The sequence below is a fragment of the Callospermophilus lateralis genome, chromosome 9 (assembly GCF_048772815.1).
Source record: "Callospermophilus lateralis isolate mCalLat2 chromosome 9, mCalLat2.hap1, whole genome shotgun sequence".
Lineage (NCBI taxonomy): Eukaryota > Metazoa > Chordata > Mammalia > Rodentia > Sciuridae > Callospermophilus > Callospermophilus lateralis.
The window spans coordinates 11,432,878-11,449,585 of NC_135313.1; the positions used below are offsets into that span (position 1 = coordinate 11,432,878).

At 37.2% G+C, this 16,708-nt stretch overlaps 1 protein-coding gene across 9 annotated transcripts in view; it reads right to left on the reverse strand.

Annotated features, from left to right (window-relative positions):
* Window positions 1–16,708, reverse strand: part of Rhbdd1 (rhomboid domain containing 1) — a 135,016-nt gene that overhangs the window by 61,768 nt on the left and 56,540 nt on the right. For 8 of the 9 annotated variants that reach the window (XM_076865858.2, XM_076865860.2, XM_076865857.2 and 5 more), the window contains 2 exons: window positions 7,794–7,882; window positions 5,845–5,901 (listed from right to left, as the gene is read on the reverse strand). In XM_076865858.2, the coding sequence (XP_076721973.1) occupies window positions 5,845–5,901; window positions 7,794–7,882 (146 nt within the window). The remainder of the gene's footprint in view (window positions 1–5,844; window positions 5,902–7,793; window positions 7,883–16,708) is intronic. The other variant, XM_076865861.2, reaches the window with a different exon arrangement.

Sequence of the window (16,708 nt, forward strand, 5' to 3'; positions counted from 1 at the left end):
CTATAACCAAAGGCAAGCAAATAAACTAACGTCATTACCCTAAATGAGATAGGGTGACCAATGGTGAATGCCTCCACAAGGGTGAGCAATGACTGTCTTGTCTCTGTTATACCCACAGTGACCAATGTGGTCCCAGTCATAAATGAGATCTTAAGTATTCATGAAGACAGGAGATGTTAATTTAGAAGGTACTCAGAGGTCCTGGAGAAGGAACCAGAGAAATGGGCTGCTGACATACAGAGTAAACTCTTGCAGCTTAAAGTTATGGAGTCTTTCTGTGAAGCTCTGACTTGACTCAAGAGAACGGTGGAAAGAGTTAATAAGGCCTTACTACACTGTGGCTCACTAAGACGGGGGGCAGATCGATGTTTAGTATATATACCACAGAATGACCACGCTGGGCAGACTTTAGGAAGTGATAGCAAGATTACACTAGTTAGTTTCTCTGAAATTACAACTCTATGCCAGAGACTAGAGTTCCTATTAATAGCACTTTCAAAAAATTGGCTGCTAGATAAAATGAATGTACAAGAGTTTTCAGTACATTTATACATTGTACCATTATCACCACAACCAATTTTAAACATGTTTATCATCCCCAGAGAGAAATTTGTATACTTCAGCTAACATCTCTCAACCTCCTATCCCTCTCCTAGTTCTTCTAATTATTATAATACTCTTTTAGCTTGGTTTTCTTTTATACTAAATGTCCCTAAAGTAATAAAAATGAATTATATAAAGAAACCTTTAATGAAATTATTTAGCATTTTAGAGCTAATTCTGAAAAGCCTTGCACCTAATGCAATATAAATTTAGTGAGTATTTACTAAGTACTTCAAATAAGCCAGCTTCCATATCCTCTCATACATATTTCCCATGTCAACATGTTAATATTATTGATATTTAAAACAGGAGAAGGTGATAAGTAAATTTTCCAAATCCTTACAATGGCCTATCCAAAAATGTTTACAATTTTGAAGACGAATATTCCTCCTCAATAGAACCATCAGAAAAATTTAGATTCCACTGATGTGTTGGGGATAATCACCCCCTCAAACAAGTTTCAGATCTTGAGACTAGAGGAGACTGAGACAATTACAAATCCTGTTTTCTACACTGTTCATACACAAAAAATAAGCCTTTCATAAGAGAACAAATAGCCAAACCAAAATTAATATATCTTCTTCACAAAGAACAAAAGGAAAGAGCAACCACTTTGAAACACTACTAGAATATTTCTGGATAAGTCACCAAATACCATGGGATATTTCAACAATCTCTGAATAGAGAGACTGCCCAATTCTCTAAGAATGCCAATTATTCTACTGAAACACAAAAGGCATATTGGGAAATTTCCCATGTGGCTCATTATCACTTTCAAACCCCTGTGGAATGCCATTGTGTTATGGAAGGTCTAAGCAGCATTTCTACCTATCCAACCCCCAAAACACTCAGCTCATTCAAAATCCAAATAACCCAAAGCCTCCAAATACTCTGCATATAGACACTGCATATGTCTATGCAGTTTTAATTGCAGGTACATTAGCAGTGATTTTAGGCAACATTTTCTTGCTACAGAAAAAATTTTCTCTTCATATTATCCTTATTTAAAAGCAACCTAGCAGTGCTTTAATGAAATAAACTAGCCAACTCTAAACATCTGAATATTATAAAACCTAATTTGGTACTTGTCAGACAGAATGTGGGGAGAGGGAATGGGAAAGTTTTGGTGGCTTAAATCAAAAAAGACTCATGTAGTTAAAAGTTCTATATCACCAGTCATAAATCATCAACAAAAGCAAAAAATCCCATCAATATCTATTATGATGAGAACAGGTCTCCTAGGACCAAAAATTTTCTACAGCTGTTCTGCTGGCCCAATCAGATGTTTTTAAATCTTCATAATAAACATTCCTGAAAAACCTAACAATCAAACACTTAAGATCAATAAGTTTAAATTATATCCTACAATGAATTCTTATTTAATGTTCTTTTTTAGCTATATAATTTGGCTCTGTAGTAAAAGAAACTCTGGTTATCATTATTATATTAACTACTCCATCTGTTCCTTATACACATACCAGGATTTCATGGCAAAGGAGATCAAGAAACACCACAAGATTAGAAAAATTGGTAACAGCTTTTTAAACATTCATGAGATTCTTTGACCTATAAAGACTTTCCCAGCAAAGGAGGGTCATATTAAGAATAAATCATTACTTGTAAGAGATACATATGCTTTCATAAAAGTTCCCCTGATGACCGTTAGCAAGGCCACCTGGCTTTCTGTAGCTCTGTCTTTGAAGAAATCCAGTCACTTCAGAGGAAGGAATATACATATGGCAATCTTAAAGAGGATTAGAAAGAAAGGTAAAAGGAACTTGTTTTTCTGCCTTGAATTCGCTGGCCTGTACATCTTCTGTGCCTATGCTTCTTCTCTATGAAAAAGAAAAGAAGTGAGTTTCTCTGTTGCTGTTTTGTTGTTGTTGTTTTCTTAAATAATTGGAGTGTGTGGGAGGAGGAAGAAGAAGAAAAGAGAGTAAACACAATAAATGAAACTGCTCTATTTTATAAGACTAAATTGGCAGAGTGCCCATCAGCAGTGAGGAATCAGCGACTACTATCTTTATCCTAGTTCTACCACTAAATACCTGCGTGAATTTGGCCAAATTACTTAACCTTTTTTAAGTCTCAATTTCCCAGCTGTCATGCAAGATGTGATGACTAGGCAATCCATCACAGTTTAAGACATGTCTGTACATTCAAGTACATTCTTTCTATTCTCCTTGCCCAGAATAACATTGCTATTTCTTTAGGAAACTGAAAAACCTAAACCAGGAAAGAAGTGTAAAATACTTTCTAAAGTGCTCTCTCAAATAACCATAGTTACTAGCTTAGTCCATAACTACTTATCACACCTTGCTCTTCAGGTGAGTCTACAGGTAGAGGCAGGTAAGCTGGTATTGTCCAACCACCGTTCCTCTACATCCAGATTAAGTTTCTAGAATTTGAAGAAGCCAAATCAGCAGAGGTGAAGTCTCAGAAGTGAAAACTTCATGGGGCACAGATAGCATTCATTTCTGGAGTCCCCAAGCCTAGGGAACTCGACTCATCCAAGGTTATGATTTTTGTTTCTGATCTCATCAGAATAATCTGGGAACTTTTTTTAATGTCCCAGTTCTTACCTCTACCTCCATTCTGATTTCATTGGTCCAGGATGAATTCGAGGCACTCAAGGTATTATTAGGTTATAAAAGTGGCCTCAGATGATACTATACAGCCTGGATTCATAATCATGAGGTAAGTCTTGAGAACATACAGCAAAAAAAAAACAAAACAGCTTAACTAACTTCAATACTATCACACACTGTTTTACTCCTTCAGTGCCTCTACAATACATTCTGGATAATCCCAAACAGGCCTTTTCAGATTCTGCCTCCTCTCCCTAGAAAGCCCTTTTCTTCCATTGCTATCCTTAACTTCTAGCCATCCATCAAGACCCAGTGTTCCATTTTCTCCCAATGACTTCCGGTAAAGCAATCCCACTATTCCCTCCTCCTGGGCTGGACACTGACCCTCTAAGTTAATACAGCTGGATAGAGTGTCTGCTTCTTCCAAGAAGGAGCAACTGGACTAGGTCAGCTTTTTTGCCAAAATACAGTAGAATACTAGAGAAAACATATTTCAGACACTGTATAGTAGTAATACAGAATTTTGAATCTTGAGAAAAAGGCAAGAGTCTGGAGGCACTTCCCAGGCAGGAGTGAAGGAAGAGGAACAGAGCGGAATACAGTAGGCACCTTGAGCTGAGAAACACCCAGAAGATCTGGGGTAGGAACTAATTAGGAGATTAGAAAAAACAAAGACTAGCCTTATTAGCTATCATCCCATCATTCTCTACCACCCCATACCAAGATCAGTTCTCTACAACCTAATTCCTATTTCTGTTGTTTCATTTTTTCAAAGGTATGTCCGTGCCTACACTTCCACTCAAGATTATAAATTCTCTTAGACAGGCACTATTGCTCTTTTGTTCTCTCCCCCAGTGTCCAGGCTGGCACTCTGCACAACATGATGCTACTGGGTAAACCAGTCTCTGGCTAAGAACACTCGGGAAATAAAGCAAAACTTAAATATTTGTGATTTTATACATAAACGCATACACGCTCACAGACATGCAATAATTCTTTGTGCTAACCTTATTTAATCCAGGGGTCAAAAAATTACAACTCAAGGTCCAAATCCAACCCACTGTCTATTTTTGTAGGAAAGTTTTTACTGGAATACAATAGTGCTCATTTGTTTATAATTTGTCTATGTCTGCTTTCATGCTACAAGGACAGTTAACTAGCTGCAACAGAACCATATATCCAAAAGTACTTAGAGCTATCTGGCCCTTTGTAGAATTTGTAGAAAAGACTGCCTACCCCAAATTTAAGCTATAGTGGCTCTCAACTGACATATATATTATGAATATATATTACAGCACTCCATTTGGGCTGCTATAACAAATAACCACAGTATGGGTGGCTTAAATAACAAATATCTGGAAGATAGTAGGATGAGGGTATTCACATGGTCAGTTCTCGTGAGGGATGGTCCTCTTCCAGTGTCACATAATGCTAACCTCTCATTGTATCCACACACAACAGAAAATGGGCTAGAAAGCTCTCTAGCGTCCATTTTATATGGACACTAATCCCTAATTTCTTAACGAAGGTCTCACCCCCAAATATCATCATGTTAGGGGTTAGAATTTCACGATACAAATTTGGAGGGAGGCACATTCAGTCTATTGCATTAAGACACCCATTGGTTCCTTAACCTGTAGCTTTAACACCTGTCTGCTAATACTGGTGCAAGATACTACAGTGTAGTTGCCTAGTTTGGTTTGAACATGGTTTGTCCCTCTGAACTCTTGCAGAAGTTTAATCCCCAAAGTCATATGTTAATGGTATTAAGAAGGTGGAGATTTAACCTGACTATGACATTTAGAGGTGGGCCCTTAGGAAAAATTATGCTTAAAAGATCATTAATATGGAGACTTCATGATTGAATCATTATGGCTTTATAAGTTCAGAGACCAAACACACATAATCAGCAGGCACTCTGTCTTTCACTGTGTGAAGCTTGTGTGCCTTAGACTGCCAGCAAGGCCATCTCCAGAACAGAGCCAATGCCAAAACCATGCCCTTAAACCTCCAAGACTGTCAGCTAAATAAACCTCTTTTCTTTGTAAAATTAGCCTACCTTAGATATTTCTTTATAGTAACAAAAAGTTAATATACTGCCCCAGGCTGAAGTAATAAAGGCCTGAGCCTAAAACAAGTATTTTGCTGTAATCAGGGGGTCCTTTCTACTGATTTATGGAGAACATTTGGAAAAATACACTCTATTCTTTAAGCCACATGGTATTTATTAGAGATATGCCTATATTAGCATCTTCGGGTAAGTATGAGTCCACCTGAATATGGAGATGGAGTAGACCATAGAGAACTATACACCTGAAACCAAGTTCTGACACTTTGCCAACAGTATAGCCTCAAACTGATAAGCAAGGAACCTAGGTTTAGTATGAGTCTTACCATGTATAATAAAGCTCATACCAATCAGGAAGTTGCTTTATATGCCAGAGTTATCTTATTCCCTGCTCTTCTCTGCTAACCCACTCAAATATGGTCCCAGGTTACCCCTCCCCACATAGTTTCTAAGCAAGATAGAGGTACAATTACATAACTTGTGAGCTACTCTACCACAGTACAAAGCAATATTATTTTAAAGTGGCTCTATATTGGTTAACACTATAATTTTAAAAATAAGTTAAAATTAAATGAAAGCACTTACCTGAACTATTAAAGTAGTACTGTTGTTGTGGGTAACCAATATTAGAGGAGAAAATGCCTAAACATAAAGGAATTAAGGTTTTTAATGTAGCCACAGGCTTCACAACAAAGTCTAGTGTCACTTCAAACGATTTCTAAACATTTCAAATAAACTCCCTTTTATTTGGGGGCCAGGAGACAGGATGTTGGGGGTCAGGTAATGAAACCCTAATTTATACTCACTGCAGTTCCTTAACGGTTTCTGTTGAGTTAAAACAGTCTTTGCCTCACAAGGTACCAAGCTTGGGTACTGGTACTGCTACACAAGTAGAAATGCTCTGGCTAAAGAGAGGCTTCTCTTGACAAGGGTGTTAGGAGAGTCACACTCCCCACCATTCCTAAGGGATCTTCTCCTTTCTGTCCCTATATAGTTAATTCAGCACAGCTGATGTGCAGAGAGGAAGGGCTAGGGCACCTCCTCAGTGCCACTTTCCTCCTCCAAGAGCTGTCAAGACTGCAGCCTCCACAGGCTGGGTCATTTTCGTGATGTTCCTGTGTCACTTCAATTCTCAGTTCATTCTAGATCTTTTCTTCACTTCACCAGAAAACAGGCAGAGTGTCCACAGGTTATTTGCAAACTACCCTGAATGTGTTTCGATTTTTCATATTTAATTTTCTGCTGTGTTACTTCAAAAGCACATTGATGTAAAAATATCTCAACAGGAACAGGCACACTTTTAAGGAAGAAAACTAAGAGTTTAATTGTTATAAATGTGGGGGTGGGGGAAATCCTCTTTAAAAATTAAACCAAGCACTTGCCTAAATTTTGCAACATGTCTGCAGAAAGCTTTAAGAGCCACTTAATCCTGAGTGAGACATGAAGAAAAATGAAGTAAACAATGAATTCTTGAGAATCATTTTTCCTTTATCTGTACACATTACTAGATTTCCATAATTAAATTGTATTGAAAAGACAATAAAACTGGACACTTTCATAAATGAAGTTTCGGCTGCCTCCTCCAAGCTTACACAAGGAAATAAGTAATGGGCAAATGTAGGAAAATGGGAAGCTGCTTAGATGCAGTACAGTCTGTAAAAATCATCGTGAAGTAAACGCCACCTGCTAATAGAGGCGACAGCACAGTGCCGAGAAAGCTTTCTAATATCATGAATATTATATGGTTCTCAAGAATACCAGTCATCGGCACAAACTGTGAAAACAAATTATTTATGGTTCAAGAAAAGGTAAAATAGTCTCAGAAGATTTTCCATGAATAAAAGATGAAATATTGGAACTACATGGTCTATAAAACAAGTGTTTGCAAAACAGTTTCCTTACAAGTCCAAATCAGTATAGCATTTTAAATTAAGAGGTCTAAAAATGCATTTATTTCTAAACAAAGTATTTTCACTGAGCATCAATTTAAAGGAGAAACAAAGAAAAAAATAAAGGAAAAAAGCATAAGTCAAGCTTCAAGCCATGATAGACATGGCTTGGCCATGCATGAATATACGTCTTGCCCACCAGGGACTTAGAGGTCATTCTGAATTCTTTAAAATACTAGCCTTGTCCTTCAGTCTAGGTTTGGTTTTCTTTCTTAACTCTGCCTTGCACACTTATTCATCCATGGAATATTTTAGGAAAAAAATGTACTACTTTAACCTACTTTAGTTCTTTTCATTTTTGAGGAAATTAAAGTTTTCTGTAAGTAGTATTAAGGTTAAGGGTATAAATGTGTTCCAATATTTGTCCCTTAAGAAAGCCTCAGATTTCAAATCTGTGTTTGCATCCACATTGTGGAGCAATGTGAAAAACTGTACTGGCTGTTTAATCTCTTGGTTTAAAAAGGAAAGATGAGCATGTTAGGGAATTCCTAAGCTCACCCACAAGGAGATTTGGAATTGCTTCTGTTCACATTAAAATTAAGATGAACTTCCAACTTGTCATGCCAAAGGCGTTTTGTTCCGTACCTGCACATGTTTCCATAATTTTCTTCAGAGGCCCTTGAGTGTACATTAGTCCAACAAGAATCCCAGCCAGATGCCCTGAGAAGGAAGTCCTAGGAGGGAAGGAGACCCTTTGTGAGTGTTTGTTCTGCTGCTGATTAGAGACATTCTGTCTTCTCATTAGCCTAGTGCATGTCAATTAGTCACAGTCTGCAGGCTTTGTTCCACATCACATCTTTTATGCTGAGCAGCATTTAACTCAGACCAAAGAACAACATTTCCTACCTTAGGAAAAAAAAGTATAATGAATAACAACTACCACATGTTTAAAATGCAACACCCCTCCTAAAGTAAAAGAAGTGGGTTGACTCTTCTAGAGCAGCAGAAGCATTTTGCCAAGACAAGCCATTGTATTTCTTGCAGTTTTTCTCTCTTCCTCTCATAACAAAATATCAATGTTTTTCTCTGTTCAGAAGTAAATCTGGAACCATCTAGCCATTGGGGGATGTCTGTGTTAACACAGAGCAGATTGCTACACTTTTCTATACCACTGACTAGTAAGGCAGAAAGTAAATGAAAATCAGCAAAAAGACTGAGATGCCCACATGCACATACCCCCAAATCTGTATTCTTATGCATCTTTCAGTCACCCAGCAAAAAGAAACAAAAATTTATACTTCAAACTTGAAAGATAAGTTAAGGCAATGAATTGGTTCCATTCTTCTTGAACTACCATCTAAGACTGGCAATCACTTATAAAATTTATTTTCAAGGTACATTTCTACCAAAAGTACAACACCCCTAGAGAACCCGTGGTACTTCATTCGTTGTGGGCTATGGGTTATTTCTGCAGACCTCACTGGTTAAACAATGTCCTAGTCAAGAGTTGAAGAAGTTACTAGAGATTCTCTTAATGACCTCCGTGTTTTACCACAAAGATGAGTCCTACACAGTGAGTTCTATCTGCCACCTTTTGACACAATCACATTCCCATCTTCACCTTAAACTGGACTTTTCTTTTTTTTTTAATTCTTTTTTTTTATTGGTTATTCAAAACATTACAAAGATTGCAGAATCACATCGGTTACACATCCACATTTTTACATAATACCATTATAGTAACTGTTGTATTCTGCTACCTTTCCTATCCTCTACTATCCCCCCTCCCCTCCCCTCCCATCTTCTCTCTCTACCCCATCTACTGTGATTCATTTCTCTCCTTATTTTTTTCCCATTCCCCTCACAACCTCTTATATGTAATTTTGTATAACAATGAGGGTCTCCTTCCATTTCCATGCAATTTCCCTTCTCTCTCCCTTTCCCTCCCACCTCTCGTCCCTGTTTAATGGTAATCTTCTTCTCATGCTCTTCCTCCCTGCTCTGTTCTTAGTTGCTCTCATTATATCAAAGAAGACATTTGGCATTTGTTTTTTAGGGATTGGCTAGCTTCACTTAGCATAATCTGCTCTAATGCCATCCATTTCCCTGCAAATTCCATGATTTTGTCATTTCTTAGTGCTGCGTAGTACTCCATTGTGTATAAATGCCACATTTTTTTTTATCCATTCATCTATTGAGGGGCATCGGGGTTGGTTCCACAGTCCAGCTATTGTGAATTGTGCTGCTATGAACATCGATGTGGCAGTATCCCTGAAGTACGCTCTTTTGAGGTCTTCAGGGAATAGTCCGAGAAGGGCAATAGCTGGGTCAAATGGTGGTTCCATTCCCAGCTTTCCCAGGAATCTCCATACTGCTTTCAATATTGGCCTCACCAATTTAAAGTCCCCCCAGCAATGTACAAGAGTACCCTTTTCCCCACATCCTCGCCAGCACTTGTTATTGTTTGACTTCATAATGGCTGCCAATCTTACTGGAGTGAGATGGTATCTTAGGGTGGTTTTGATTTGCATTTCTCTGACTGCTAGAGATGGTGAGCATTTTTTCATGTACTTGTTGATTGATTGTATGTCCTCCTCTGAGAAGTATCTGTTCAGGTCTTTGGCCCATTTATTGATTGGGTTATTTGTTTTCATATTGTTTAATTTTTTGAGTTCTTTGTATACTCTGGATATTAGGGTTCTATCTGAAGTGTGAGGAGTAAAAATTTGTTCCCATGATGTAGGCTCCCTATTTACCTCTCTTATTGTTTCTCTTGCTGAGAAAAAAACTTTTTAGTTTAAGTAAATCCCATTTGTTGATTCTTGTTATTAACTCTTGTGCTATGGGTGTCCTATTAAGGAATTTGGAGCCCGACCCCACAATATGTAGATCGGAGCCAACCTTTTCATCTATCAGACTCATAGTCTCTGATTTGATATCAAGGTCCTTGATCCATTTTGAGTTAACTTTTGTGCATGGCGAGAGGAGGGGATTCAGATTTATTTTGTTGCATATGGATTTCCAGTTTTTCCAGCACCATTTGTTGAAGATGCTATCCTTCCTCCATTGCATGCTTTTAGCCCCTTTATCGAATATAAGATAGTTGTAATTTTGTGGATTGGTTTCTGTGTCCTCTATTCTATACCATTGGTCCACCCACCTGTTTTGGTACCAGTACCATACTGTTTTTGTTACTATTGCTTTGTAGTACAGTTTGAAATCTGGTATCGCTACACCTCCTGATTCACACTTCCTGTTTAGAATTGCTTTTGCTATTCTGGGTCTTTTATTTTTCCATATGAATTTCATGATTGCTTTATCTATTTCTACAAGAAATGCCGTTGGGATTTTGATTGGCATTGCATTGAACCTATAGAGAACTTTTGGTAATATCGCCATTTTAATGATGTTAGTTCTGCCTATCCATGAACAGGGTATATTTTTCCATCTTCTAAGATCTTCTTCTATTTCTCTCTTTAGGGTTCTGTAGTTTTCATTGTATAAATCTTTCACCTCTTTTGTTAGGTTGATTCCCAAGTATTTTATTTTTTTTGAGGATATTGTGAATGGGGTGGATTTCCTCATTTCCAGTTCAGAAGATTTGTCGCTGATATACAGGAATGCCTTTGATTTATGCATGTTGATTTTATATCCTGCCACTTTGCTGAATTCATTTATTAGCTCCAGTAGTTTCTTTGTAGACCCTTTTGTGTCTTCTAGGTATAGGATCATATCATCCGCAAATAGTGATAATTTAAGTTCTTCTTTTCCTATTTTTATGCCTTTAATTTCTTTCGTCTGTCTAATTGCTCTGGCCAGTGTTTCGAGAACTATATTGAATAGAAGTGGTGAGAGAGGGCATCCCTGTCTTGTTCCAGATTTTAGAGGGAATGCCTTCAGTTTTTTTCCATTTAGAATGATGTTAGCCTGAGGCTTAGCATATATAGCTTTTATAATTTTGAGGTAAGTTCCTGTTATCCCTAGTTTTTCTAATGTTTTGAACATAAAGGGATGCTGTACTTTGTCGAATGCTTTTTCTACGTCCATCGAGATGATCATATGGTTCTTATCTTTAAGTCTATTGATGTGGTGAATAACGTTTATTGATTTCCATATATTGAACCAGCCTTGCATCCCAGGGATGAATCCTACTTGATCATGGTGCACAATCTTTTTGATATGTTTTTGTATATGATTTGCCAGAATTTTATTGAGAATTTTTGCATCTAAATTCATTAGGGATATTGGTCTGTAGTTTTCTTTCTTTGAGGTGTCCTTCTCTGGTTTGGGAATCAGGGTGATATTGGCCTCATAGAATGAATTTGGAAGTTCTCCCTCTTTTTCTATCTCCTGAAATAGATTATGGAGTATTGGTATTAGTTCTTCTTTAAAGTTCTTGTAAAACTCTGCTGTATATCCATCCGGTCCTGGGCTTTTCTTGGTTGGTAGTCTTTTGATGGCTTCTTCTATTTCCTCCCTTGATATTGATCTGTTTAGGTTGTTTATATCTTCCTGATTCAATCTGGGTAGTTCATACGTCTCAAGGAATTTATCGATGCCTTCACTATCTTCTATTTTATTATAGTATAGGGTTTCAAAATAATTTCTAATTATCTTCTGTATTTCTGAATTGTCTGTTGTGATGTTGCCTTTTTCATCCCGTAAGCTAGTAATTTGGGTTCTCTCTCTTCTTCTCTTTGTTAGCGTGGCTAGTGGTCTATCAATCTTATTTATTTTTTCAAAGAACCAACTTTTAGTTTTGTCAATTTTTTCGATTGTTTCTTTTGTTTCGATTTCATTGATTTCAGCTCTAATTTTAATTATTTCTTGCCTTCTACTGTATTTGCTGCTGATTTGTTCTTCTTTTTCTAAGGCTTCAAGGTGTAGTATGAGGTCATTTATTTGTTGGCTTTTCCTTCTTTTAAGGAATGAACTCCATGAAATGAATTTTCCTCTTAGTACTGCTTTCATAGTGTCCCAAAGATTTTGATATGTTGTGTCTGAGTTTTCGTTTACCTCTAAGAATTTTTTAATTTCCTCTTTGATGTCTTCTGTAACCCTTTGTTCATTCAGTAGCATATTGTTTAATCTCCATGCGATGTAGGGTTTTTCCTTTCTCATTTTATTATTGATTTCCAATTTCATTCCATTATGATCAGATGAAATGCATGGTAGTATCTCAACTCCTTTGTAATTGCTAAGATTTGCCCTCTGACATAATATATGGTCTATTTTTGAGAAGGATCCATGTGCTGCTGAGAAAAAAGTGTATCCGCTTGATGTTGGGTGGTATATTCTGTATATATCAATTAAGTCTAAGTTATTAATTGTATCATTGAGCTCTATGGTTTCTTTATTCAACTTTTGTTTGGAAGATCTGTCCATTGGTGAGACAGGTGTATTAAAATCTCCCATGATTATTGTGTTGTGGTCTATTAGACTCTTGAACTTGAGAAGAGTTTGTTTGATGAACGTAGCTGCACCATTGTTTGGGGCATATATATTAATGATCGTCAAGTCTTGTTGGTGTATGGTTCCCTTGAGCAGTATGTAGTGTCCTTGTTTATCCCTTTTGATTAACTTTGGCTTGAAGTCTATTTTATTTGATACAAGTATGGACACCCCTGCTTGCTTCCGGGGTCCGTATGAGTGATATGATTTTCCCCAACCTTTCACCTTCAGTCTGTGTATGTCTTTTCCTATCAGATGAGTCTCCTGTAGGCAGCATATTGTTGGATCTTTTTTTTAAAAAAACTGGACTTTTCTTAGGTCTCACTTTTGTATCAGTTGCCAGGCCCCATCTCCTTTATAATGCTTTCAACATCTCAGTCTTTCCACTATAGCTATGCTTCTAGCCCTCATAGGTTCCTGCCTGAACTACTTAGAAAAGCCCAGGTTAGGCACAAGGCAGGTCCTAAGTAAGTATATGTTGCGGGAGTAAAGAATAAATCAAAGACAACCACCCAGCTTATGTCCTTGTCACCCAGCTCTTGCTCTTTAGTGTATCCCACATACTTTGCTTATCTTCCTAAGACAGAGAGGGCAACTACTATCCTCTGAAAGTCACCAGCTTACTTACAGAATACCTAGCATGAACTCAAGGCCTTTGAATGGGTGGTCTCACCCATCTCTTTCCTCTAATCTCATCAGCCCCTACACCCATCTCCACACACCCCAAGCACTGATAAGTGACCACAAGACTCAGGGTAAATGCACCTGTCATAAAAATATGCCCCAGTTGAAGAGTCACTGCTGCTTCTACCTTTATTATAGTATGTATCCAGTCTACTGGGTAGCAAAGTATTTACATGTTTGCTCCTTTGTCCATCTTCTGTGTTTAGATCTCACACACAAACACTCTAAGGGTAATAATGGTGTTGTGTACCATTATAAGCTCAAACACACCAAAATAAATGAATAGATTTCCGCAACTTGAGGGAATGATTTCCCTTCTCCAGAAGGAGGGCAACTGAGAGTTAGAAAAGATCCTGATGTAAACTCCAAGAGTACAGTGATCCTTGTAGTTTTGCATAGGTATTCCACACACATAAGACAGTGCCTGGCACATGATAGGCACTCAAACAGGCATAGAATCATTTCATCAAAAGCTTCAGTAGGCAAGTTAAAACCACTAGATCTTCAACTTAGAGTGCTCACTGAGACATGGTAGTCTGAGTTAAAACTGACACACTTTGCCTACTGCAATAGTGACATATAGGGGAAAGCCCGAGATACCATAAGAAAGACAGGTATAAGTTATTCCATTGTCTCAGAACTATGGAAAGACTCGTTGTCTCTCAGGAAAAGAATAGGCAATGAGGAAGGAACACTTGGAGAGAAAAAAAAGATGACCAGAAACTTCTGTAGACAGGCGAGCACTGCTGCTTGTCCCCATCAGTCAACTAAATGTCACCACTGCCCAGACAAGCCCCCATGTGCTGAAAGTCACACATATGTACACATGTGCCACAAACACAACTGTTCCCTTGTGACACTGATTATTTTCATGTACCTCACAGTATATATAAGTAGACATTAACAATAAAGGATTGGACGTTGGTTTCCCATTTCCTGGAAAGAACACTATGAACTAAACCTGCCCTGCTTAAAAAAAAAAAAAAAAAAAAAAGTACTGATTTTATTCTCTATTCAGGCTCAATAAAACTCTCCTCCATTAAGTTCTAAAAATGGGAAAGAAAGTGGTAGTCTGAAAGATACAAAGAGGCCAGGGTCAAATTTAAAAAAAAAACAAAAAACATAAAACTTCAGTTTAACTGAAAAGAATTTAAAAGATCAATATTTTTAAACTTCTAAAACCAATCTTCATGGTGAATCATATACTATAAAATAACATGGGAGAAAATTCCAATTTAAAATCTCAACCTACTAGACAATTAATCTTGAATCTCATTTACAATTTAGAGTACAATACAGTAAAATGAATTTCTTATCTGTCTAATGGGTTTTCAGAAGTTTGAGTTATGATTTAATTGTCCTAATATAATTGCAAATAACCAGGGAAGGGAGACAAGCCAGCCAGAGAACACATGGCATCATTCTAGTATTCAGCATTTTCCACAAAAGTTCCATCTCAAACCATTTAGCTATTCTTATTATTTCATTTAAGCTCTATAAAGGTGTTCCTTTTTAAAATAAGAATATAAGAAGATTATAATATTATTCAACCCAAACTGAGAATCTCATTAAACAAAAAAAAGGGTAAATTCTCCCAATGATAAAGAAAATGTAATTTTTTTTTTTTTTTTGGTACTGGGGATTGAATTCAGGGGCACTTAACCACTAAATCACATCCTCAGCCCTTTGTATTTTAATAGAGACAGGGTCTCACTGAGTTGCTTAGGGCCTCACTAAGTTGCTGAGGCTGGCTTTGAACTTGTGATCCTCCTCCTCAGCCTCCCAAGCAGTTGGGATTACAGGTGTGTGTCACAATGCCGGGCTACAACTCATTTTAAGAAATACACTAACTTGCCATGCAGTTGATAATAACCATTTGATGGATCACCTCCTGCATGCTCTATTATTCTAGGAAACCCATGTCTTGAAAGAGGAAATGCACCTGCAGAAAATGGAAGAGTGAACTGGGAGGATGGCTCCCTTGCCACAGGATTAGAGCACTTTATCCCTGACCCCAGGGCTCTGTGAAGGGCAAAGGAAGTCCTGGGAAAGACACACTGGAGTGCTCTGATCAGTGGATGGGACTGACCTTCAAATGTAATAGCTTGAAAAACTATTAAGACCAAATTACACATGCCAAACACAAGTTTTGAAGTTTTTCTCTCAAGAGAAAATAAGCTCCTGGCTTCTCTCTGTTCTCAGTATGCATGGAAGCTGACACCCTGAGCCTGAATTACTCACAAATGAAGATTCTCAGTATAAATTATTGCAAAGAGGCAGCTATTTATGCAGACTACTTAAGTTTGTTAACATAATACCATTGCTTCTGTGATGATAAAAACTATTTTTGGGTTCAGTTTCCTTCTTGTTAAAATTCAACTTTTAGTACTTCTTTCAGTTAATGTTTAAGGAAAAAGAAAAAACTTCTGGTTTTTGTGTATCCTAACAGGTCTTTATTTTGGCATTCTACTTTTGATGATAGGTATAGGATCTACTGCTGCTAGTGATAAACATACTGTCAAATGGATAGTCATTCCTCTGTAGCAATCTGTTTTTTCTTCCAGCTTTTAAGAGTTCCTCCTTATTTTGGACATACTTTCATTATACCACAGTCCTTCTGGTTGTAGATTTGTTTTATTTAGCCTGCATGCAATTTTTGTGCTTCTCAATATAAGTAAGGTCTCAAGTATTTCTACAACTTTGGAAAATGTTCAGTCATTAATTTTTGTCCCATGGACCTCTGGATATGCACTACTTACATATTTCTTAACAACATAGTTAAATATGCATTTATGAGAAAAATTTTAAAATTAAAATTATTAAAGATGGAAATACTTCAAGTCAATGTTGCTACTCCATGGTGGAAAGCAATTTTGGAGTACAACTAAGATTAAGATATTATTACGGATATCAATTATACAAACTACATGCATATATCATTAATATCAACAGTGTTCTTTCCTATTAAGCCAACATAACTGATCCTCAGCTCTTTAAGAGGTTATTTGTAAGGTTAAGCTAAATGGTTATGCAAAATGTGCCTGCTCTCATGTGCCACTGTTCAAGACTAAAAAACTAGAGTTATGATTGAAAGCTGTGACAAGCTATAAAGGTCCTCCTCTGTTAAACAACAAATTCTTTCTACAGTTAAAGAGGCTGTTCTCTCAAGCATGGCTCAGAAAGCAGAAAATGTATTACTCTAAGACATAATCTCATGGTATATGCAGAGCAAATGACCTCATTAAGGATGTAACTTGCTGGAGAGGCAGTGTTGGACAAGATAAGGGAACAAGGTAAGGGAAGAGTCAGTCAGTGAGAAGCAGCCTATTGTACTTTCCATAATTTCTTTCTATAAAAGCTTATAATACCAGGTTGGGGACTGGGCTGACCAGAAACTCTGGGGTTTGTTGATCTTAATAAATCCT